Below are 24,852 nucleotides of genomic sequence, written 5' to 3' on the forward strand. Positions count from 1 at the left end.
ACACCATATTTTTCATGTCAATACCTGGCTAATACTAAAAGTTTTATATTTCCCTTTGAAATATATACGTATGTTTCCACACGTTCCTTACATGTGAAATAAATAATATTGTGTAAACATCATCTAAATCCCAAGTGCTGACATAACATGTTAACATTTTAGAACAGATAGGGTTATAACTTCCATGTTTATATGACTATGAATAACAATTTAAAACATAGGAATTGCTACAAAACTAAGGAACTGATTTCATCAAATATTAGTGTTGCCATTCTATTTTATTTCTTAGGAATTTCCAAATGCTCATATTCTGTCGCACTCAATTTTTCCAACTGTCGCACTCTAATTTTCACATATTCTTGTAATTTGTGAGTGTCCTAAAATTTTTATGACTTTAATCAGTCATATTTACCACGTTTTCCTTGTCATATTGAGAAAATGTATCTCGCGATCCTTATACTCCACCATACAAAACTTTGTATGATTTTGAATATTCTAAAAGAAATGCCTAGAACTACTGTACAACGTTCAGCTTCGATTCGGTTAATTTATGTATTAATTTTGCTATTAGGTGGGTTGACTCTGTTCACTAGCTTACATTGGCTCTATGGTATATACAATTGAAACTCTCAATGCTAATCTATGGAAGCTTAAAAGGGCCATCAACATAAGAAAAACTTTGCCCCATAAGTTGACATTTTTTCAGTAAATTGCTTAGATAGCAAGATAAAATCTTATCAAATATCAGAAAATGTTGGATTGCTCAGTTGCTTTAACTGAGCAATTGAACAATTTTCTGAAAAATGTTTAATTGAAAACTAATCATACCTCGTCAATTGGACATTTTTCTGCAAAATGTTTAATTGACAACTTATCATATCTCATCAATTGGAAATTTTGCTGCAAAATGTTCAATTGTTCACTTCATTCCATCTGAGCAATTGAAACATTTTCTGCACAATGTTTAATTGACAACTTATGGTATCTTATCAACTCAACATTTTTCTGCAAAATGTTTAATTGTCCATTTCATTCCAAATTCTCAGCTGGAATGAAGTGAACAATTGAAATTGTTTCATGTGAGTGATAAATAGCCCCCCCCCCCCCCAGGAAAATAATATTAAGCGTGTTAGTGAAAAGCACTGTATTTTTTGGTAATTCACTATGTCGTTGAATATAATTTGTTGGAAAAAAAAGTTTTCCCCTTTGTTACATTAACATAGCTTTTGTAGTCAGTAGTCTATGTAGCCTTCAAGCAGATAACTATACTCAGTTGCTTACTGTGTAGTGAGGGCCAGTGGTACAGATGTATCGAAAAATAATTCCGCATGGTAATGTTGATGAGTAGTACGGGGGAGGGGGGGGGTGGTACAAGGCAGCAGTTGGAATTTTCTGGCTCCAAAATCCATCCAGTTGGAATTTCAGCCACTACAACCCCCCCCCCCCCCCAATCGTCAGGCTTTAGCTACGTCCCTGTGTAGAGATGGGATGAATAGCTACTGGCATGATTTTTAAAGCTCTATAACATACAAAAATCACATTTTGAGTACACTTGCCCTTTAATGTGAATTTTTATGCTTAGAACTAAATCATTCCATTCTTTTTCATTGTGTCGTATCTACATTAAACGATTATACACCTTCATTTTTGCTAATCAATGTTCTTTATTCTAGAGTACATCCATCCATTTATATTTTTGTGTTTTCCAGATTTACTGTAGTAATATTTTTTATTACCTATGTCATTATCTTGTCATAAAACATAGAAGATGTTTATTCTCACCTTGCCAGAAAAAGTTATAAGTTCAGCTTTAGGTCACGATTTTAAATGAGGTCATGTTTTTATGATTCCATTTGATCTAGAGGATACATACTGTTGGCCCTGAGCAACATTCGCATTGCATTTGCAATGCAAAAGTATGTGCAATATATAGCATCTTGCCCTCATCGTTAACTTTTGCAGGGTTTGCCTGTTCTATTCCTTCTCCAAATGCCAAAATGTTCCCTCCAATTAGGATGCATATAGTTTCAGTTCTGAGAGTTTCATATTTTTTCTTTAAAATAAAATGTAATTATGGAGTTTATGAATTATTGTTTAGTTTTCATCGTTGTCTTCTTGAAAAATATATTTCAATGAATCTAGACATGAATACATTTGTTTTTATTTGGATTTGTTTCTGAGGCAATTAATCTCTGCTGTAACACGACAGTACATGAACGGTTCAAGTGTTATTGATTCAACAACCTACTATAATATGTGGGACACAAGTGCAACCAAGCTATATCCAGCTCTTCTCTCGTCCTTTGGGTGATGGGGCGACTACACTTTCACGCTGAGACAAACATGACTTTTACAAACACTTCCTGCATGCTCCCAGGGCTGTTATTTTACGTCCCCATCCCATGGTCGTGATTGAAACTTGGCCTTCAGCCACTTTCCCGAATGCTGAGAGGTGGTAAACCTGTAGATAACTGAACTATTGCAAGGGACACAGTGAAACAACTGGGCTTAAAATTTGGACCACACAGTTGGCCCAGTTGGGGCCAGTGTGGGTTTCACTTGGGTCAAGCTCAGTCAACTGGGCCCGAAATGGGTCCCAATTGGGCCCCATGCAGTTAGCCTGATTGGGCACAGTATGGGTTCTGTGTGGGCCAAAACGATTGGGGCCCAGAATGGGTCCCAAGTGGGCCCCATACAGCTGGCCCGGTTGGTCCCCGTATGGGATTGGTTTGGGCCCCAATCAGTCTCGCCCAACTGGGACCAGTTTGGGCCACTCGTGGGCCCCAATCTGTTTGGTCCAATTGGGCCCTGTGTGGAACGGAATGACAAATCTGAATGGGCCCCTATTGGGAAGCCCAATTGGGGCCCACTTGGCAGCCCGATTAGGCCCCATTTGGGGCCCAATTATGATTGCTGGCTGGGATACAGACAGAACCAATTTAAACTATGACCGTGTGTCTGAAACAATGGCCTCTGAAACGAATACCCTCGCAGGTCTGAAAATCTTCGATTTAGGAGTACCTATTTAGACGCACACTTTAACTATCAACGATCGGTGGCGTCGCCAGACAATGCAATATGGGGGGATGGGGGGGGGGCAAAAGACTTACTTTGAGGGCACACAGTTTATTTATGAATTCTGTCCTGGGGAGGGGTGTAAGGGGAGGGATTTTGATTAATTAAGGGACCTTAGATACAATCTGATGCTATATTTTGCAACTTGTGGTTGCAAGAATTTTCGGGCTCAGTCTGTCCGATGTTTCTGTTTTTAATTGAGGCGGATAAAATAGTTATACACAAAATGGAAATTAACCCTTTTGCTTTGCTAATATTTTAAGTAAGAGTGTTGAAAATATGAAATTTAAATTCATGCAGAGTAGTGAAGTTTAAGCACTAGCGGTTCACGCAGGGGTCTCTGTGACCTTGTTAGTGAGACCACAACTGGCTATTGTGATGGTCGGTGGAAAGAAGTTTTACTGATGAATATAATACGTTCCGTGCTTTGTATAGTCAGTTTTTGTTGAGCATTTTTTTAACACTAATAATCGCATCTGGGGGGCACGATTATTGGGGGGCGGGGCACGTGACCCTCAGGCCACCCCTTGGCGACACCACTGTCAACAAATTCGATAGATCAACAGAATAGTCGTTTTTTTAGTGAAAAAAAAAGTGATAAGTTGGTGTATATCTCGTTCTTATCTGTTTGTTGGTCTGCCTGTTCGTGTGTTTGAAAGATTCAACGTAATTTTTCCAATTATGTAGGACATTTGAATAGATTCATGTGACTCGGGTCCATATCGGTCAAACTCGGTTTGCAGCATTAATGTCATTATTCATCACCGTAATGTGTTGTTGAATTAAGGAAAGGAAGAAATGTATAAATCGGAGGTTTCCATCTGGGAATCGGTGCTCTCTACTTATTCGCTAAGTTGTTGCTTTTTTTGTTTAAATTGTCATTTATGTGTACTACCCACTGGAACTGTCTTGGGCGAGCAAAGTGATTTATGGAAAGTCCGAAAGTGAATGCCTTGAGGGGGTGGGGGGGGGGTTTGTCCCGTAAATTGGTGGCTGTCCACCTGTCCTTTCCAGCGTTCACGCTGGGTTTCTTTTCCTCGACATATCCGACGGTTATCCCATGGAAGGATACTTCGAATCATTTTGTTTTTTAGTTGGTGTTATTGTACGCTGTTCGTGAACAGCGCCATCGGTTATGGCTAAATTTTTTTTCGACAAGAGTTGTGAGCATGTAGCGCTGTCCATGTCACGTGACTCTGTGTTCCCTTTAGCAATGTTGATATTTGGACTGTTTTGACGACGTTTGAAGTATAAGGAGGGACAATTATTGGTCAGTTTCTACACGTAACCCCCAAAACAACCTCACCTCTCTTCTCCTTCACCAAACAGTTTTTCGACATTTCTGAAATAACTAGCATACGTGACCTGCAGGGATGTAAGTGCAGCACACACAAAAAAAAACAAAAAAACAGGAAAACTATTCGGAGACCCCGGGTGAATGCCGTCCTAACACATCCTACTCCTAGCTCTGACTACTTACACACTATCGTTATGTTAGGCTAGCTCAAAAGTATTAGCGCTAACACATCCTACTCCTAGTTCTGACTACTTACACACTAACGTTATGTTAGGCTAGCTTAAATTAAAGTTACAAATACGTCGCTGCGAACTCCGAAATAAAAAACAGTCTCACATTCGAATGCGATCACGAAAATCAACTATCATATGCGTATCCCGTAGATTTCCGCCGCTCACAAATATCACAAGCGTCAATTCCGAAACTTATGTCGAGCACCAGCAATTAAGAAGATGTGAATTAGGCAAGGTTTTTCAACGACAGAAATGAGCTATGGCGATTTGAAGTTCGCACGTACGCAACGATGTTCACATGGCACAATGTTGTACATTGCAATGCGATGTGTAACAGGAAATGGTATTTTGGTTGATCGATGAGTGAAAATTGAAGTTAGCTTGCTGCAACGGGCCAGGCATTTTTGCCGCGTTGCGTCTTTGATATTCGTACAATTTTGTGCAAACTTTAATGGAATTTAAAAAAAACCCGGATTTCCGTAAAAATACGGAAGACTTACATCGCTGGACCTGGCTGGGATGGCGTTCCATAAGTTATGTCTCCTAAACAGCTCTATACGGGCGAGAAAATACGTGTGATACACGAAGCCTGCTTTCGATTGGTTGACAATTTGTATTTTTTGGATTTTACTTTTTTGGTATTTATTCAATAGATATGTTAAGCGTGAACGTCGGTCCGGACTGAAGATTAAAAATGTTAGAAAATACCGGTGAGGCGCTGACTTCGAAATTTTTTCAGTTAATATTGGCAGATTAAGATAACAATGAAAGCAAAAAGTTGAGGTTCGGTGATAAGTTCTGTGATTTTGTTGTTGTTGGATGATTCAATATATCACCATGGCAACATCATTGTGACCATTCGATCTCTTGAATTCGCGTCATACTAAGATGTTGTATGTTATGTGTGTGTGTGTTGTTTTTAAGCTAATATATTCTTGTGACTGCTTACATGTGTACGTGTACGTAATAGTGCCCTATTATATTTGGCACTGATGAAATAACGACTGAATAAAGACTACCGGAAGACACAAACAATAAAGAGACAAGACTTATCCTTAAGAAATTATCTCAGAAAATATATTTCTGGATAGTAATTTGCAGCATTTTACATAATAGAAGGGGAGAAAAAATGTCGGAAACATTTCTAAAAAGAAGCAAAAAAGAAAAAAGAAAAAAGAAAAAAAAGGAGCATTTCCTCAAGTCTTGATTTGTAGACAAAAGAAAAGGGGAATAAAATACAAATACTAGCTTGTCTGAAAGAGAACAGTGAGTATATGTGATAAGTGTAATCGCAGATAACATAAATACATTGGTTTTGAACAGACCAAAAAAAAAAAAATTAATAATAATAATAGGAAAAACAAAGAGAAACATATTCGATAACGATGTGACTCGAGAGAGGTATGTTACAAATGCAACAACTATTAAGTACATTATGCACATGCAAAATGTCTAATAAAATATAAACATATCTATTATGAATATGCATTAAGTATGTAAAATGAAAAAAAGGTAAATTGAGTTCTTGTACCCTGCCCTGGTTCCCCACACGAGCTACATACCGCCCCACCCACTCCTTCCCCCACCCTTCAAATATTTCTCTAGGCTTACGCAGACAGAGAACATATAATACCTGGAGAAAAAAATTGTCCACTCTTCAAGTGCATATGCATATAGTCGTCCTCATGAATATTTATATTTCACTATGTAAAGAAATGATGGTAAGAAAGTGTGTAATGCATATGGGATAAGAGGAGGGGGGCAAGGGGGGGATGACAAAGGGGTAGGAAGAGAAAGTACAATATATTAGAATATAGTTAAAAATCTGCCTGCAGGGGAATTAACAATGGTAATAACAGAAAAAAAAACATTCAAAGACGTTGAAGCTACTACCTGATTGATGAGTAGCTCATTTGCAGGAATATACAGATTATAAGACTAAAAGAAGCAACAAAAAAAAGAAGAAAAAAAACAACATTTCCCACTTTCTATTCCAACCCAAGATTTCACTAATTGTTGGATTAATGACAAAACAAGAAGAAATATAAAAACGGACAACGGCCAGAGTATGATGAGCAAAAAACAAGCACAAGCCAAAACTTGGCAAAGGCAAGGAATGATAGTAATGAAGAGAGACCATCTCTGTATGAAGACAACTTTAAACTTGTGCTGATAGAGAGAATGAGGATAAAGGGGAAGGGGGAGGGGGAGGGGGGGTGAAAGGATAATAATTCTAGGCACTTCTCTTAGGTAAACTATACCCTCTCCAACCAATAAAAATCATTAAAAAAAAATTAAAAAATTGTAATATAATGAACAGATATAGCATGGGTGTCTTAGAATACTGATTGTATGGTGAGACCCTACTTGACTACGACTAAAATATATCCCATTATGAAATTGGACCGATACCTTCCAGCGCACCACTCCTCCCCACACCCACCCGCCCACCCAACCCCCACTGGCTGACACCTATTTTTAGAACAACCTTTTCCTCCCTCTCAAAGTGACAAAAGATGCACATTTCAAAGCACTATCATTTTTACAGTCTCTCTTTGTAATGCCAACTTAAAATTTAAATATTAAAATTTAAATATGAACTATGAAATTCCAGAGTACAAGAAGGACAGTATAACATAATCCACTGTCCTACCTACCTTCTCCCTTCCCCCATCCCCACCAAGAATAGGCTGAGAATCCCCACTCACCCCCCCCCCCCCCCCCGGTGTTAATCTTTTGAGACATCCCTTGTACTACAGCTACAGGGTACAAAACTTGACACTAGATATCTACATGGTTGGTGATCAAAAATGTGGTGAAGAATTTGGTAATGTCCCACATGGAGATTAACCCTGATCACATTCTCACACACCTCGACCCTGGCCACTGGGCAATAACCATCTTCATTTATAACCAAATACCTTGGACATGAAACATTTGCCTTTTTGAAAACATAAAACGACAATTGTGCTACTGTATGATGGTTCTTTGAAATATAATAACTTAAAACTAGAATATTTTCGAGAGAAAAAGTACGGGGGGGGGGGGGAACAAAAAAATTTAATTATCAAATCATGATTCCATGATCTCAACATTGACAGTTATACAAAGATTTCAAGTCTTTTCCAATTATAAATTGAGTTTTGAAAAAAAAAAAAAAACGCTTGAAAGAAGACCAAACATGATGCCACCCTCCGACATTAATGTACGGGACCATCTTGAATGTTTTGTTTTTTTCTTGTGTAAAAGTACGTTGGCCAATTTAATTTTACATGTTCTATTACACAGGCTCTCTAGTGGATAAGCAGTTTGCTAACAATTTTATTTTGTTTTTTTCTTAAGTCTTTCCAAAAAAAAGCCTTCACTGATAGGTAACTTATTAAAGATGGTGATTTCTGTGGTTACAAACGCATAGGTGTAACATTAGAGAACATGATATCATACAAATACAATGACAGGGTAGGGTTTCGTTTCTGTACAATCAAGTTCCCAAGGATAAACATTTCATATAACATGAACAATATCAATAGTATTTATCCCCATAAATACTATTGATATTTCACAGTTGATCAAAACAAAAACAAAATTCTCAGCAGTGTGTCCTGGCTATTTCAGGATGATACAGTTTGTCATTATTTTTAAACAAATATTGGCCCCAAAAAAAAAAAAAAATTACATATAATTCTTTCTTTTCTAAGCCAATAATTGTGTGTAAATGTGACACCATTAGACAGAGCTGTTAGATGATGGTTTATTAACATGAGGCATATATTTGGAAGGGTAGTGGGGGCAAGTGACTTCAATTTGAGGAAGCCAACTGTAAAATGTCCTAACAATATGGACCCTTTGTGCATGTCTGTTCCACTTATACCAGTTTTTTTTTTTTTTAACTGTTTTCAACAAAACGGGTTATTTTCTGAGCACTTTTTTTCTTATTTTTTTTTTACAACAAAAGAGCACTTTCTATCTACAATCTTTCTCATTTTATCGACAAAAGGTCACACATTTTTCAAATCACATACCAGGGGAGAGGGGTGACTTGACAATGATTTCTCACATGGCAGGCACAAGTAGCTATACAAATCAAGATTGAATTATCAAGGAGTCAAAAGAAAACGTCTTCAAATAAGAAAATCTCTTGATCTAACCCCCCCTGTGTCTTTCAACTGGAATCTCGTTCTTTCACAATGACAATAATTTCTCGAGAAGATGAAAACTTTACAACCCCGAAAACTCAGTCTCACCACGAACTTCCATTTTTTTAAGGCTGTTGATGCCCGCTGGCCATTAATACCAATGAATCGCCCAAACCCAGGCAAAACAACAAAACGACTGGCTGAAAGCCTATACAGGGTCAAAGGGCACTTGAAAACCGACCACACAATTTATTTTCCTTTTAGGCACTAGACTCTTCGAGATGAATACTGGACATTGCTAATAATTAATGAGGCACTATCTTAAAATGTTTTTAAAATTTAGTAATAAAAAGAAAGAGAGAAAAAAAAAGCACATCTCTGATGTCTTCTTTGTTTTGTCGGCAAAAAAGGAAAAAAAAATAAATGTCAAAGAGTGAGAAACAGGCCACAGGCCGTCCGAGAGGCGTTTATGACTCCCGAAGTGCATTGAAAAAAAATGGAGAGGTCGCTGCACCCTGCTTCTTCATAATTAAAAAATAATGTATCCAAGCTAATGAATATTTATGATGTCTGCATAATTCATGAGCTCTTATAATAATATTTTGCCCACTTAGTCATCCCCATTGGGTAAAATAAACCTCTCGCCATGATAATGGATGGCATCCTGTCCGATGGAGAGTTTCATCTCCGTGGAAACCAGTCAAATACTTTTCTTTCTTTTTCACTCACTCTCTCTCCACCTCTCTCTCTCTCTTCAAAGTTCTCATCTGCTGATTCAACTGTCACATCTTTGGCAAGGTAAAACAAATATGGTTCGGACCAAACTCCTTAGTCTTTTCATCATCGTGCTGCCCAGGAAAAATCTTGTCCGAGCAAACATGAAATGATCAAATGACCAAAAAAATAATCTGCGCCACTACCCCGCCCATCCACCCCCCGTCCCCCCCCAATACATCTGACCCGTATTGACAGAAATTTCTCTCGTCTGAGTTTGGTCGTTTTAAACCATCCAAAAACCAATTTGGACCAAGGATCGGTCAACACTCCACAGTTGCTCTCCAACATTCACTTGGGACAATGTTGCCTCCACATTTGCTGCGAGTTGTTTCAGTTTCCATGATAGGACAATGTGCCAAACGGCTTCCTCTTATGTTATATAAACAATACAGACGGCTCCCGAGCATACAGGTCGCAGATACAGCTGTGCATGTATCATGCATCGTCGAAAACAGACATCTTGACGAGACCGACGAGTACTGCTAGTACCGGTAAACCTACTCCTCCTTCCAAAAGGCACTTCCAGACGAAACAACATCAGATAAAACCATATCCTCAACGATAATTTATGAGCGGACTGTCACTGTTAGACAGAGAGAATGTCCCCAGTTAACATCTCCAACGATGTACTGACATTGTACGAGGATTCCTCTGGTATTCACACAAAGTGGCTTCTACCTCCTCTGGCAATTTTTTTAAAAACAATTTCACTCGTTTAACAAGCCCAAAATATGCAACAATCGTTGTAAACAACTTGTCGCATAGTATAAGGTACCTGGTACCATATAACCCCCCACCCCCCCCCAACTCCATCTCTCCCTTGGCACTTTCAAGCTCTCATCTAGAGTACCTTCAAACTGGGTCCTCTGGGAGACCACCCAAATCTGCTTTCAAAAATACAGATTCCGTCTCTGACTGACTACTCCCGCCGCTGCGATTTTTTTTTTTTTTATCCAAGGGAGGTAAGATAATAACCGTAACGTAACATCATCCGTGGTGAAAACATCCAATTTATATTTTTTTATAAATAGTATTACAAATACTATTTCCTTGTTCCCATTCCTAAGCCACACCAATCTCTACGGCAAGAGGTAAGAGCATTTACAGATGAGCAGCTGACATGGCCTGCTCCTGACAGTGCGTGAGTAAGTTGCCGTGGTGCTGCTGTATGTAGCTGCTCAGACTATCGTTAGTCGAGTTCAACGAGAGCATGTCATCGTGTTCGTCCCTGTGTATCACGTCCATGCCGGCCCCCCCGCCACCCCTGCTGATGTCGGCCAGGGGCTGCTGGCTGTGCGGGGTCCTGGGCCCCGGTTCCGGAGTGTAGGTGAAGGTCAGGCCCGTGGGGTATATGATGCCGTCGCTCCGGACCAACATGACCGGTACCTGGGTCGGTCTTCTGGAATACTTGAGTTCGCTCCTGAAGGCTGCGATATCCGGCACCACACAGAGCATGAAATCCCGCGATCTGGCAGAAAACGGAAGAGAGGTGTGACGACCAAAGAAAAATGAGAAAGAGGTGCAACAGTGATATTGATCTCCATATATTCAACCCGATTTAAAAGAATGTTCACTGCCTGAAGAAAAAACAACCAGATTTCAGTATCCTCTTGTCCCTGACTCTCTATAAATATTTGTATCCGAGACGGTAACATCTTTCGTTCCCGCCCAGATAAAATCCACGAAATGAATGACAGTAAGCAGTCTGTGCAAATCCCGTTAAAAAGCTGAACTTTTCTACTATTATCCTTTTCTTCTGGATAAATGATTTTTACATTACGAGGCAAAAACAGGTGGTAATAACCGGCTGCACGAATTTGTAATGCATTGCAATTATGCTAAATGAAGCACCACCATCTCCCTCTCCTCTCCCTCCCCTCTCCCTCCCCTCCCCTCTCCACCCCATCTCCCTCCCCTGTCCCTCCCCTGTCCCGCCCCTCTCCCTCCTCTCTCTCTCCCCTCTCCCTCCCCTCTCCCTCCCCTCCCCTCTCCCTCCCCTCTCCCTCCCCTCCCCCTCCCCTCTCCCTCCCCTCTCCCCCCCCTGCCAGATCTTCTTTCCCATTGATTTATATCTGGATTGCTTGCAAATGGTCTTAAAGAAACCTTTGATTGATAGATTGGTGACTATTTAAAGGGAACTTTCTGAAAAAGGGAAACTAGTATTGATAGGTTACCAGCATTGATTGCACCTTTCTATATTGATGGATGACATAACCAAGACCAATTAAGATGAGCAATGATCATGCTCAAAGGGAAAGGGGTGGGGCATGGGAAGAGGGGTGGAGCATAGGAAGGGGCATGGGAAGGGGGGCATGGGAAGGGGGGATGATAATGTGAACATTAGGATTAGCTCACCTGTACATTGTTCCTGCTTCTACTTCACCAAACCAAACTTTCAGGTTCGGTGTAAAGTTCTCCCCTTCCAGTTCCAACATGGCCACGTCTCCACCTCCATTCAGCTGGAAGGAAATAAAACAGAATAGTGTCAACCATTATACAGCCTACAGAGCGTAATTACAGTGAAATAAGGCGCAACAGATTACAATTTGGGATTTGATCTAGCATGTAAAAGTGAAAGCAGGTATACTGTTTATGGCCAGTGTTTGAGAGAAAGCATAGTAGCTAGCCTATTCACATGCAGCATGTTCAACTTTGACACTGGGCATGTGAGTATGGTGACACACTGCAATGTCTCATCTCAAACTTTGATACCGGTGTGTTAGCATGGTGACACACTGCAATGTCTGTTCTCAAACCTTGATACCGGGGTGTGAGCATGGTGACACACTGCAATGTTTCGTCTCAAACTTCGATACCGGTGTGTTAGCATGGTGACACACTACAATGTCTCATCTCAAACCTTGATACCGGTGTGTGAGCATGGTGACACACTGCAATGTCTCATCTCAAACCTTGATAGTATTTACACATTGCGTTGTGATTAGGGTTAGTCAATACCGGGATCGGATACCAGGATTCACTTGACTACCGGGATCCCGCACAACGCTAATTTTAAGATTAGTGGTGTCAGTCAGACTTAAATAAAAGCTGAAGATATCTTTCTATAATACTGTATTGGGTATGAGAGATGGGTATGTGGGGTGCATGTCATATTTAATACATGTTGTTATGCAAATGTCATATTTCAGGACTTCCCCTTGTATTCATTTGTGAGGTGACTGCCTCTCTGTTCTTTGTTGCTACCACCACACAAAACTATTGCCGACATCACCACCTCACTGTATCAGAGAAGGAACACAAAATCCACTGATTGCAATGGAACTTTTTTAACCCATGCCATCATCTGACAATTGAAAAATTGGCTGTGAACACCAAATCATAGCAACAAATAAAAGTTCTGCCGACTCCACGTTAGCATTGTTATCTAATTTATTGTTAGGATGATCAACATTAGGATCTTTAACAAAATTTTCTGGGTGACCATGCCCCAGGCCAACCACCCCCCAACCCCCAAGTATGCCCTTACTAATACAGCATAATATGGTAGCCCCCCTAACACCAAGGTAACATATATACATCACACAATAGCCTGGGCATATTTACCCAAGCTCATGCCAACATCCAGGTTCATAACTGAGGCAAAAGCTATGCAAACCATCTCCACACTGGCAGTAGAGCCTGTAGCTGCACAATAAAGTTTAATCAATGTGAAAACAATGTGATCCACATTGGTCACTTTACAAGATTTATGTTTGTGTACTGAGGTACATACATGTAGGTCCTTGACGATTGGTACGGGGGTAACGCAGGTCTTGACAGGCCCCATGCCCTCGTAGAAGCTGTACTCTGCTTTGTCGGTGCTGATGATGGTCCACGACGCTCCGTCGTTTATCATCTCCTTCTTAGGGTCTTGAGAGCAAGGTGTGGCCTGTGGAGGTGAGATGGGAGAGGAGATAGCAATGATTGGCTTTAGTACCATTTACACCACATGTAGATGCTACATATACCATTGAAGAGATCCTACTGATCCCATCATGAGGATAAGCTTAATTCTAATCTTGGTGGAACTAACCACCCCTAGCATCTTGGCAGAGGTATAATCCCTTCTAATGTGTTTTTCTTTTGTAGTGTATTGCATAGGATTGCAATTGCATTGTATTGCATTATATTGTGTTGTATGGTAGTGGTCTTGCATTGCATTGTATATATTATATTGTATTGCAGTGTGTTGTATTGTAGTGTGTGGTACAGTAGTGTTGCATTGCATTGCATGGTACTGTTTTATATTGTAGTGTGTTTTATTGTAGTGTTCTTGCATTGCATTGCATTGTATTGTATTATGTTATATTGTAGTGAGTTAGTGTTGTAATGTAATAGCATTGCTTTTCATTGAATTACATTGCATAGCACTGTATAGGATGTTGCAGCAAATAATACCAAATAACAAACACAACAAAAAGCTTTGTGCTACACATACACACACAATATGTTGTGATAAGGGCCCTGCAGGGGGGGGGGGGTGACGGGGGAGGGGGGGAGGGGGTTGGGTCATACCTGAAACTGGATGATCTTCTCCTGTGAGAGGCAGAGGTACATCCTCTCTGTATCTTTCATATAGAAGGCACATTTATGCAGCTGAGAGACAGGGTCATCGGCGTCCAACAGCGCCACCTGCTTGTCCACTTTACGGATGATGAGCCTGGGCAGCGCCATCCCCGTTATGGTGTCCACCAGTTTGATGGTGGAGCCGTAGTGGATGTAGCCGTCCCTCACAGTGAACTCCTCGCTCTCCTTTTCGTCGTCATCCACTGGCAGGATGAAACAGAGAGAAAAGAAATACCAGATAGGAGTCATGGATGGAATGTCGTCATCTACTTGGAGGTAGAACTGTAGAAATATATTCAAAGTCAGTCGTCGAGTTCAGCGAGTAGCATATATGGGTCAATCCATGCCAAATCAATAGATTTTTGGGTCGATTCCACGTCGACCCTCTCAAAATCGCCTGAAATTGATGTGGTGTCTTGCCACATGTCTCAAAGGATGAAATTGGGCAAAAAAACTTTTGAAAACTTTTTGGTTGCTAGGAAACGGCCCCACCTAGCAACCAAATCCAGATTGCATTTTAAGAGCCCTAAATTTGTTGTCAAGTTTGGAGGCATCTTTTGCATAAATGTTAAGTATTTTATGTCTGATATTGCATATTGTGGAAGACATGTGACCAGTCTTCGAATTTAGCTAATTTTGAGGAAAATTCAGGCGATTCTGAGAGGGTCGACGTGGAGGCCACTGTTGATTTGGCATGGTTTGACCCAAATACTAGGTGTGACCAGGCATCATTGGTTATAACAACCATCTCATCTTTCTTCTCCTGTCAGAAAGTAAACTCTTAAAAGCTTTACTTCATGTGAAGGTTGCTTGAAGCTACTTCCACTAACAAGAATCAACTAGTCAGTCAAACACCAACATACCAACAAAGTCTAAAAGAATGCTTTATCTCAAAAAAGACAGACCAAGGTAAGGAGGGATGGGGGCAAGGCGGGGGGGGGGAGGGGGTTGAGAGGCAACAGCTTGATTGGATTCTTATAATCACGACACGTTTCCAAAATTTCAAATCAAGACATTACTTTACACACAGAGTTTTTTTTCTTTTTTTTTCACATAAATGAATGCCCTAAAAACCTGGCAGGAAATTAAGAATAATTTCACGAAAGAGCAAGAAATTTTGACCGGACCAGCATTTGAAGCCCATTAACCTAAAGGATAGTAAGTGACATCATATTCAAATCACATTCCAGCCCAAACCTTTTTTTTACCCCTTTCAAATTTTGACAATTATTAGCTAAGCCTTAAGGAAATTTTGGTTAGCATGCAATGAAGGATATAGATGACTTACTTCAATAGACTTCAAAAAAACACTTTTGATTCTGTGTTTAAGTATGTTTCTCTCACCCTGATGCTGACAAAATTGCTTGAATCAACTTCAAATGTGTACATAGATCAAGCAACCTTGGCTTCCATCTTCAGGAAATTTCAGGCATTTTGTATTTGCCATTTAATCATTCCATTTGAAAATGACAGGCACACTGTCACAAATATATTTCTTCACTAAATTTTTAATTTTTTTTTCTAAATTTTGTTTAATATATTTTTTGTTTGCTTTTTGTTTTTGGAAAAGGTACTTTCCCAGACTATATATGGCAATCTGATGAAAACTATTAAAGGGGACAATGAAAACCATCGTAAAATTGGGCCCCTCCTCGGTATGGAACACTCGTAACTATGGGGGGGGGGGACTTGAATAACAGGTTCTCCTTACGTAAGTGAATGGCAAAGGCTCCCCACTGCTGCGAGCTGGCCCTGAAGTTTCCCTTCTCCACATGGAGGTACCTTGTACTGACCGTCTGGGATCGAAGGCGGTTGAAGAGCGCCACCGTTGAACCCGAAAGAATACACACTGGGTAGAGGAAATGAAACGACAGAATGGAAATTGTAAATGTAATATCAGTTTGAGCTTCTACATAAAGAAGGATGGGCTTCTAACAGTAGTCTAGGAACGATATATAGTAAACACAAAAAATAAGTCAAAGAGCAGTATTTACAAACACAGGAAAATACGGACAATTCAGAAGAGCGCCACCTATTTACCCGAAAGAAAACACACCAGGTAAAGGAATGGACATGACGGAATGGAAATTGTGTTTGAACTTCAACATTAAAACATATAGACATCGATCAATAGTCCAGGAACGATATCATAAATAAAACATTTCAAAAAAATAAAAAAATAAATATTAAATAAATAAAAACAAATATATAGCAAAATTTAACAAAATAATCATAAATAAATAAAATATCATAAAATATAATAAAATTATAGTAAAATAAAAAAAATAAAAAATAAAAAAATAATAAAAATAAAAAAGTGCAAAGATGTATAGCAGTATTTGTATACCTAAATTATTCTCTGAGAGAGTCATAAAATATTAAATGAACCACTACTGCCCCGATAAACTCTGCAATTTATGCAAACACACGAGTGACTGCTTCAAAAAGGGGGAAGGGGGCAGGGGAGGGGGGTGATTTAGGTCATCATCAACAGACCATCCATGAGGTCCAACTACGGTACTTTCCACGCACGGCCACTACTCTACATGCAGACAGACAAAATAATTATCAAATAATACACGAATAAATATACAATAATTAACTAAGTACAAAAAACACCTATATGCCATGCAGGCTGTACCACATTACACATACTGTACTAGGTCGCTTTACTAACACTGAACGGTTAAATTAACTGTTTTGTTTTTGTCTTCTGTTTTCCCACTTGTTTTGTTGCCAAGTCTTCTCATGCAGGAAACAATAGGGCAGCAGGAACAATAGACTCATTGTTGAGCAAAACCAGTCAACAACAAATATGTATATCTAAATATATCTATATATATCTATATATATCAATATATATCTATATATATACCTAGATACCTGGGACAAAAGACAGGCCAAAAAAAAAAAAAAAAGGTTGAAAGCATTTGGGTTTGTATCTGTTCTGCACAAGTTGAAAGAAATTGAAGACTACGAGGGAAGCGTTGCAGGAAACTCTTAGACAGTGTATCTTTCCCAGATAAAGCTTCCCTCTTTTTCCGGCTATTTTTAAGTCGACATTATGTGTTTCCATAATAAATAGGGACTAACCAATAATCGCACTTGCCCGAAAGTTACCTGTGCCAAACCTGATGGGCACGGTTCGAGTGAGATAAACGATTACTTGAGAGTATAATCAGTACTAGTCACCATCCTGATGGCGATGTTGCATGGAATTGACTGGATTTACACATTTAGATTATAATTTCCACCAGCACCCACTGATCAGCTGTTAGATGTACGGAGCTTAATGGGAGGTCCATGGGGGAGTCTTCACTTCTACGGAGGGACTGGGTCACAAAATGGTCAAGACCGGTCAGTGTTGGCATATGGTCGTGTTGCTGTCTGCATACAGTTGGGGTCGGTCTCCACATATGGTAGAGGTCAGTGTCCGCAAACAGTAGAGGTCAATGTCCGCATACGGTCGGGTCCAGGTCCGAATACAGTCGGGTCTAGGTCCGCATACAGTAGGGATCAGTGTCCGCATACTGTCTGGTTGGTGTCCACGTACGGTCGGGTCCAGGTCTGCATACAGTCTGTTGGGCATGACACTGCAACTAGCTCCTACTGACTCGCATTACTACCCACATAACTAATCGTAGAGCTCTACTCACAATCTGCATTTTTGATTGACTGTTTTTTCTTGGATGGTTTGGAGATGACCTTTATCCTCTGACTGTTGAATTCACCGATGTCGTCTCCGTTTCCGTAGAACATCTTCACCGTGAGGACAAAGTGTTTCCGTTTGTCCGAGTCTTTGATGTACAACGTCTTAGCCGCGCAATAATCCTGAGGAAGAAAAAAAAAAGAACGGGGGGATGTTGTGGATCCACTTGTAACGTAAAAACGACGAGATAAAAACAACTCAAAAAGGGGAATTGTCACAAACCCCCCCCCCCCCGCCCCCAAAAAAAACCCAGTCCTAAATATGGCAAAATACTGTCCAAGTACCTAACATAGAAAACTAAAATAAATTTACATGAGAAAGGCTAGTGGAGGTTCTCAACAACTGTGTTAACAACTGTGTTAAATTGTAAACCCGTTCAAACTGACTGAAAACATCAAACAGAAAGAAGACAATCGTAAGAGGAAGGATACAAAAATGGAAAGCAAGAGGGGAAGGATGTTAGACGTGATCTTTCGATGATCAAGCAGAGCTGAAAGCAAAACATACAATGAAGGCCGCAAATATACAAAGAACCTTGTCAAAGATCACAAGCCTACAGAAAGGACGAAGAGAATATAAATGTAATGAGAGACTGGAAAGACAACACTACACGTTTGTCATCTTCCTTTAATATGGAATAACTTGTCGTTCCCAAAACAGAAGAAAAGTCAATGAAAATAACAAAGAAGAGCCACATTTTGACATCGGAACATCCCAATTTGTATCGCAATTCGCTGAGCAAATTTGGAAGGAGAAGGTGAGGAGAAGGGGTCAAGGGGGGGGAGCGCAGTACTGAAGTATTACCAGTTGTTAGGCTAGGTAGACAGTTAAAGTGCAATAGTAGAGAGGAGCCAGGTAAAGAGAGGGAGAGCAGTCAATCAATAAAACATTAAATTACTTCCGGGTTGAGTTGGTGGTGATGGAAGGGTGGGGTTGGACGAAACGCTTTGGAGAGGATGCGATTAAGCGGGCCCACAAAGGGGGTAACACCACTGGCCTAATCGAGGCATAGGTTCCTACCACCACCCTCTCCTCGACATGCAACACGGTGTGAGTGACTGATGAATACTGACCTTGCCATCTAGGTTAAGCTGCTGTACTTCCTGTTCGCTCTGACCGATGCCCATGAACGCACAGACCTGCGAGCTCTCTTCCGTCTCGCCGCATTTCAGCATCTCCTCCTGTTTCTTCTTCCAACCTGGATCCAGCAGGTAGACGGAGGGAGGGGGGCAGAAAAACCTGAACGAGGAGGAGGAGAAGAAGAATCAAAAACACAATGTAGCGAAAAGATAAACCGTTTTGATTATGTGAGGGCCTCTCAGCGCTGTGGCATATAGTGGAGAGTGTGAAGGGTGTCGGCGTGAGTCTACATACAGTTTAACGAAAGTAGTTGCTTCAATGTCTCACAGGCTGCTGACTTTTAAATGCCCACTTTTCTTAAGTTCCTATGGGCACAATTCTTTGTTATCGATTGTAACACACATCTATATGTTTTCTGGTACCCGATGTTTAAGTTAAACGGTTGAGTACACAAACACGGTGCCACCACTTTCGTGCTAACAGATTGTAGCACATTCAACACAACAAAAGAGCAGCTTTCAAGTACCGCCATTTGGGCTTTTAATAAATAATCAATTTAACTTCAGAGGGTTCATAATCAACATTTCTTGCAGTCAGTACCCTCTCCTAGTTCCATAAACAATTGACCTTACCACACTCCCCCCTCCCCCCCCTCCACATGATGCTGGGGTGGGAATAATATCAGCATATAAAGCAACTGAGACAGTGTGCGAGAGCATCACATATCAATACATGTTACTCCTCAACATATATATGCTAAACGTGTTAAATCTGAGTTCAAAGGTCAAACCCAGTTCTGCATTGAAATTCAGTTCATTGCCTTAATGTGAGCACTGATCTTTTGTCTTGTTTGTGCATCTTTGACCATGATGACCATTTGAATGTTTGCACAGAGGGTACTTGCAGCTCCAGATTAAAAGCTGATAATATTCAATTAGTACACACAGTTTGCCTAGTTCTAACCGATGGATCATGTAATGAGAGGTGTGGATGTCATTAAGAGACTATTAATTAATCCTAATAACTACATGTATTGACATGTGGTCATCTGTACAGATCTCCTTCCCAGGGGAACTACAGCCGGAAATTCGCCAAACTGAGGCTTCGAGAACAATGACTATATTTAATGGTCATATGTACAGTGACATATATAAGTAGACAAGCCAACTAAAATCTGAGGTATCATGACCATTCAGAAAAGGTCAAAGGGCTGTTAATAAAGCCCTCACAATACTCCTCCCTCCCCCCCCCGAGTCACAACACCTAGAACAGCAGCCTTTTTGTGCCATCTCATTTCATCGTCCAATATTTTATCATCAAACCTATCCTGACAGCGTGGTGTTTTTCCCGAATTAAATTTCTCGATATCAACATTTACGCATGCATCTAGGCCAAAGGTCGTTGCTCCTCAAGCTCACTCACCCACCTCCCACCCCTGCTCCTCACTGGAGTCACCACACCTAGACTAGCCCCATTGGCCCATCTCATTACATTTCTTGACATGGCCTACCTCTTCTCTGAGCCGTAAGATTTCTGGGCCACCTTGGCGTGCTGCACTACGACTGTCTGGTGGCATTTTGTCTTCAAGTACTGCCTCATGGCTTCCCTGGACAAGGGCGTACATTTCCTGTGGCAGGATATGAAGAAAGAACATCAAAGCTGGATATATTTATATATTTATATATATATATATTTATATTCAATAGTGTATCTAACAACCTCACAGAACATTGGCACACATGACTAACAGGGCAACGTTTTTCGCATCGCATGAACTTTATAAACCTTCAAACGATATTTCAATATTGTGTATTATATTGATCTTCACTGTAGGTCTTGTCGCAACAAAGTAAATTGTTAGCTTGACTTCAAGAGAGTTGTGTTTCGGTTCCTAAAAGTTGTGCAAACTTCTGAAATTTTCAAAGAACCGCATTTTCCAAATCTGTTTAAAATCAAAATGTCGTTCACATTACAAGAAAATTGGCTGCATGGGCGGTCAAGAGCGACATCAGCCGGATCCTCACGTTAACCAATTAAGTGAGTCCAGAGCCTTATATACAGAGAGTTGCGACAACTCGGGTCCGGGAATTTTCGATCACGTGACCTCATGGCACCATTTTGGGGCCAACTAATTCTGGCGATCGACAACAACGTACGTTCGAGCAGTCAACATCTGCGCTGCCATCACAGAATGCCTGGCTGTTCAGCGTGGGGCTGTTCGAATCGTCCCGAAAATGGGTCAAAGCTGTTCAGATTCCCAACAAACCCAGATCGGAGGAAAACATGGGAGGCGAAAGTAAACAGGCTTCACTGGAAAGCGAACTCCAATCACAAACTTTGCGATGTGAGTACTTCACCTAGGCCTAGGCCTAGTACAATGAACTAAGATTCGTATCACTAGGCCTAGCCTAGTCCATAACCAGGACTGTGGGTTACACCACACAGTCCTTACAGCTATGTATGGTGCACTGTGCAGTGTACATACACACATAGTTAACAACACAGAAAACAGAGCATAAATTTCAGGCATGAAAATGGTCTATTTTTAACAAGTTCTGATCAAGAAAGTTGCGATGTTGGGATGAGATCTGTTATAAGGTGCATAAAAATATCTCTGCAAAGTTTAGTGAGTATATTCCTTAAATTGAAGGCTCCAGCGTGGCAAGACAAATCGGGGATCTACGAAGCACAGTGTGCAATACAAAGCACCAAGGGCTAGCCTAGCCCCCCAATGAAAAACTGCTTGGCTCCATTGAGTCATGAGCTTGTTTGGATTATTATTTATGAAAATTTGGGTGGCGATCTGGCAGACCATTGAAATGATTAATCATACTGCTTTGCACTTGATGATTTGAATTGAACTGGTCCAGAACTCCACTATCTTCTATGAAATAATATTGAAAAATTAGGTTACTAAAATATCACTGTAGGCTAGGTAAAAATATTTCCTAGAACATTGTGTCCTGTTAGAGGATAGCAGGTAAAAATAACAGAGTCAACTGGAAACCATAGGCCTAATTAGGCTCAGGAATCATGTTTGTCCATGTCATACATAGGTACGGTATACAGATCCTAATTCATATTCTTACAACCGGGCAGTTCCAAGCAAAAGAGGACATAACCCAGGAAATTCAATTTGACTGAGCCTAGGCCTAGCATTTTACCGTGGTTTGCGGGCAACTCCCCCCCCCGGCATTCCCCCCTCATAAAACGACTCTAATTTTCGACTTCTGACAACATATTTATGCTTCTGTTGGGGGGGGGGGTTGTCCGGGGGTGTTGTCTGGTCACGATTACCTCATCCATTAATAATAGAAGCCCATGCCTAGTAATAGAGGCACAATTGGTATTTTGAAGAATTTCTGACCTTTTGGATCCTATAGTATATAGATGCAGCTTTTTCAAGTTATTAGACATAAAATTCGTAGATAAAAGCCTGACTCTCATACAAAAATATTCTGAAGTAGATCTTTTCAAATTCCAGCAGCAGCTTAGTTCTCATAACGCTGAAATATCCTACTCACATATACCATATGTTTGCGATGTGAGTTCCAGATTAGTGTAAATTCCTTACAGCACCCAGTTTGGGTCATATTATGGTGGTAAAGTCCTGTCAGCTGCAATTTATTATTCGTATTTCATACATTTGAAATAAAATTAGGTCATACCCACATTGTGACAGTGGCTGAGTGAGAAATATTCAGCCTAGGCTTCTGTGATGAAGCCTTATGAACCTTCTTCCAACTGCCACGGTATAACACTTATAGAACTGCCCACCCCACCCCTCTTTTTCAAAACCAAGGTCAGAAGAGTAACTGCAGCAAATTTCATCTTCTATGACGTCTGTCACTGAGAATTTATTCTGACCGACCTGGCTGGTGGGTAGAGGCAACCCCCCTCCCCCCATGCCTGCCTAAATGTCATACTGTTCTGGGAGTGTTCCAATCTAAATGTACAGTATTCATAGCTATTTTGGGTAATGTGCAACTAAAAATCCCCCCCCCCCCCTCCACACTAGAACTACAGGTTAGTTTCCTGGTATATATATTAAAGTTGAGGGGCCTATCACTGAATAAAATTCAGCATCAATTTTTCCCTCCTACAGGCCCCCATCTGACTGATGCCAGCGTACTCCAGGAACCGACCACGTTCTCTGAACCTGGAGGAGAGGGAGGGATTAATTCATTTTTTTCCCGACGTGGCTGTTTATATCCGACCGACGAGACCAATTGTGATACCCGAAACAATCCCCCTCCCCTGCCCCACATGTCACCTTTAACCCTGGGCTCTAAATTTTGTGGGACTGGAACACAGACAAAATGTGATTGGTCCATTTAGTTACCATAGCAACCAATTTTCAAAGACCTAGCTTCATGATTCTGTGCACCATGTCAGTACCAGTCACATGTCCAAATATCAACTTCATCAGCCATTGCTAGCTCAAGTTACAGTTAATCCCAATTTTGACCAATCACAGGCTTTGTTTGGTTACCATGGCAACAATGGAAGAATGTACATTATTCCGCAACTGTGCAATATGTGTTACAATATGATATATAACCAGTCATAATACAATTTTACCGTACCAGAATATCAACTGTTGAATTTGGACTTCCAAATGTGCCAACCTCATCCCCTTGAACTTGAGCGCAGCCAATCCCTTCCCCCCCCCCTCCCGTTCGACACTCGACGCCCTACTTACACAGCCTCGGCGCATAAAAGCACCACAACATGAGCAGGCCAAAAATAAAACCCAGAATCCCGCTCACACTTCTACAATGCCATCGAAAAATTCCCCTATCCACCTGAATGCCCATTCCCACACATACTGTATGTTGCCCATTTGGCCCCAAAATGGCGCCCAAATTTAAGTTGTCGCAACTCTCTGTATATAAGGCTCTGAGTGAGTCCCTTGAGGAGCGCCCTCAACCACAATGTAATTTCTTTGGAATAATATGTAAGTCCTGTCCTTCTACAGGTTTAAGTGAAAGTGCAGACCGAACGTGATAAAAGGTACAGGGGCTTCGAACTATTGCAAATTTTACTCACTTGAGAGGCGGGGTGGTCCCATCCTCGGAGTTTGGCGGAGTATTTGGCAAATGATGGAGTGGAGATGAAGGGCACAGCGCTGGGCTGGGGGAGGTTTGTACAGGGCCGGTGGCTATGGGACTAATACTGGATGTGGTAGGGGTGATCCCCTGAATCAGGGAGCAGTGGTGGTCATCTGTAAGGGAGACCGGAATAACTGAACCATCTGCAAACGAGAGAGAGAACATGTTATACAGTAATCTTGGCGATTAAAGGTACATACAGTATGCAAAGTGGGTTGAGTCACTGTACACAGAATACTGTGACGGTGTATAGTACAGTACAGACTTACAGCTTTAATGCACAGAAAGGTTGACTTTACCAGAATATGTGCACAGTTAGTACTGTAATTATAATAATAATAATCATAATAATCATAATATGATAATAATCATAATAATTATAATAATAATAATGATAATGATGATGATAATAATGATGATAATAATAATAATAATAATAAGAATGATAATAATCATCATATATAATAACAATAATAAAAATCATAATAATATTAATAATACTAATATTGAGGATTTATAACGCGCAGACACATCCACCGATAACGGTGCTTAACAGTATTACCCCAGTGGTCAATGATAACCTGTCAAACATACAAGAGACAATCCCTCCAATGGCAGCAGCTAAACAGCACCCAACTGACAGTTTACCTCACAGGTCCCCATTTATACACCTGGGGTGAAGAGAGGCAATGGAGGTAATGTCCCTTGCCCTGTTGCCTAAGGATAAAATGTAATGATCTGGCCATGACTGGAACCTGCAAGCCTTACAACACAGTCCACTGCCATTACCACAAGGCTCTCAACAAGGTCATCCACTGGCATACAGTACAGTTCAACACTTGTACAATACTGTAGACATGCATTTATA

At 40.6% G+C, this 24,852-nt stretch overlaps 1 protein-coding gene across 4 annotated transcripts in view; it reads right to left on the bottom strand.

The window, feature by feature from the left end:
• Positions 1–7,746: 7,746 nt before the first annotated feature.
• LOC139983395 (recombining binding protein suppressor of hairless-like) overlaps positions 7,747–24,852 on the bottom strand; it is a 50,644-nt gene continuing 33,538 nt past the window's right edge. For all 4 annotated transcript variants that reach the window (XM_071996933.1, XM_071996934.1, XM_071996932.1 and 1 more), the window contains 9 exons: positions 23,923–24,127; positions 20,384–20,500; positions 18,867–19,032; positions 17,741–17,915; positions 15,796–15,933; positions 14,034–14,287; positions 13,252–13,407; positions 11,874–11,977; positions 7,747–10,986 (listed from right to left, as the gene is read on the bottom strand). In XM_071996933.1, coding sequence (XP_071853034.1) covers positions 10,620–10,986; positions 11,874–11,977; positions 13,252–13,407; positions 14,034–14,287; positions 15,796–15,933; positions 17,741–17,915; positions 18,867–19,032; positions 20,384–20,500; positions 23,923–24,127 — 1,682 coding nt within the window. In that variant the 3' untranslated portion in view covers positions 7,747–10,619. The remainder of the gene's footprint in view (positions 10,987–11,873; positions 11,978–13,251; positions 13,408–14,033; positions 14,288–15,795; positions 15,934–17,740; positions 17,916–18,866; positions 19,033–20,383; positions 20,501–23,922; positions 24,128–24,852) is intronic.

This window comes from Apostichopus japonicus, chromosome 16 (assembly GCF_037975245.1).
Source record: "Apostichopus japonicus isolate 1M-3 chromosome 16, ASM3797524v1, whole genome shotgun sequence".
NCBI classification, from domain to species: Eukaryota; Metazoa; Echinodermata; class Holothuroidea; order Aspidochirotida; family Stichopodidae; genus Apostichopus; species Apostichopus japonicus.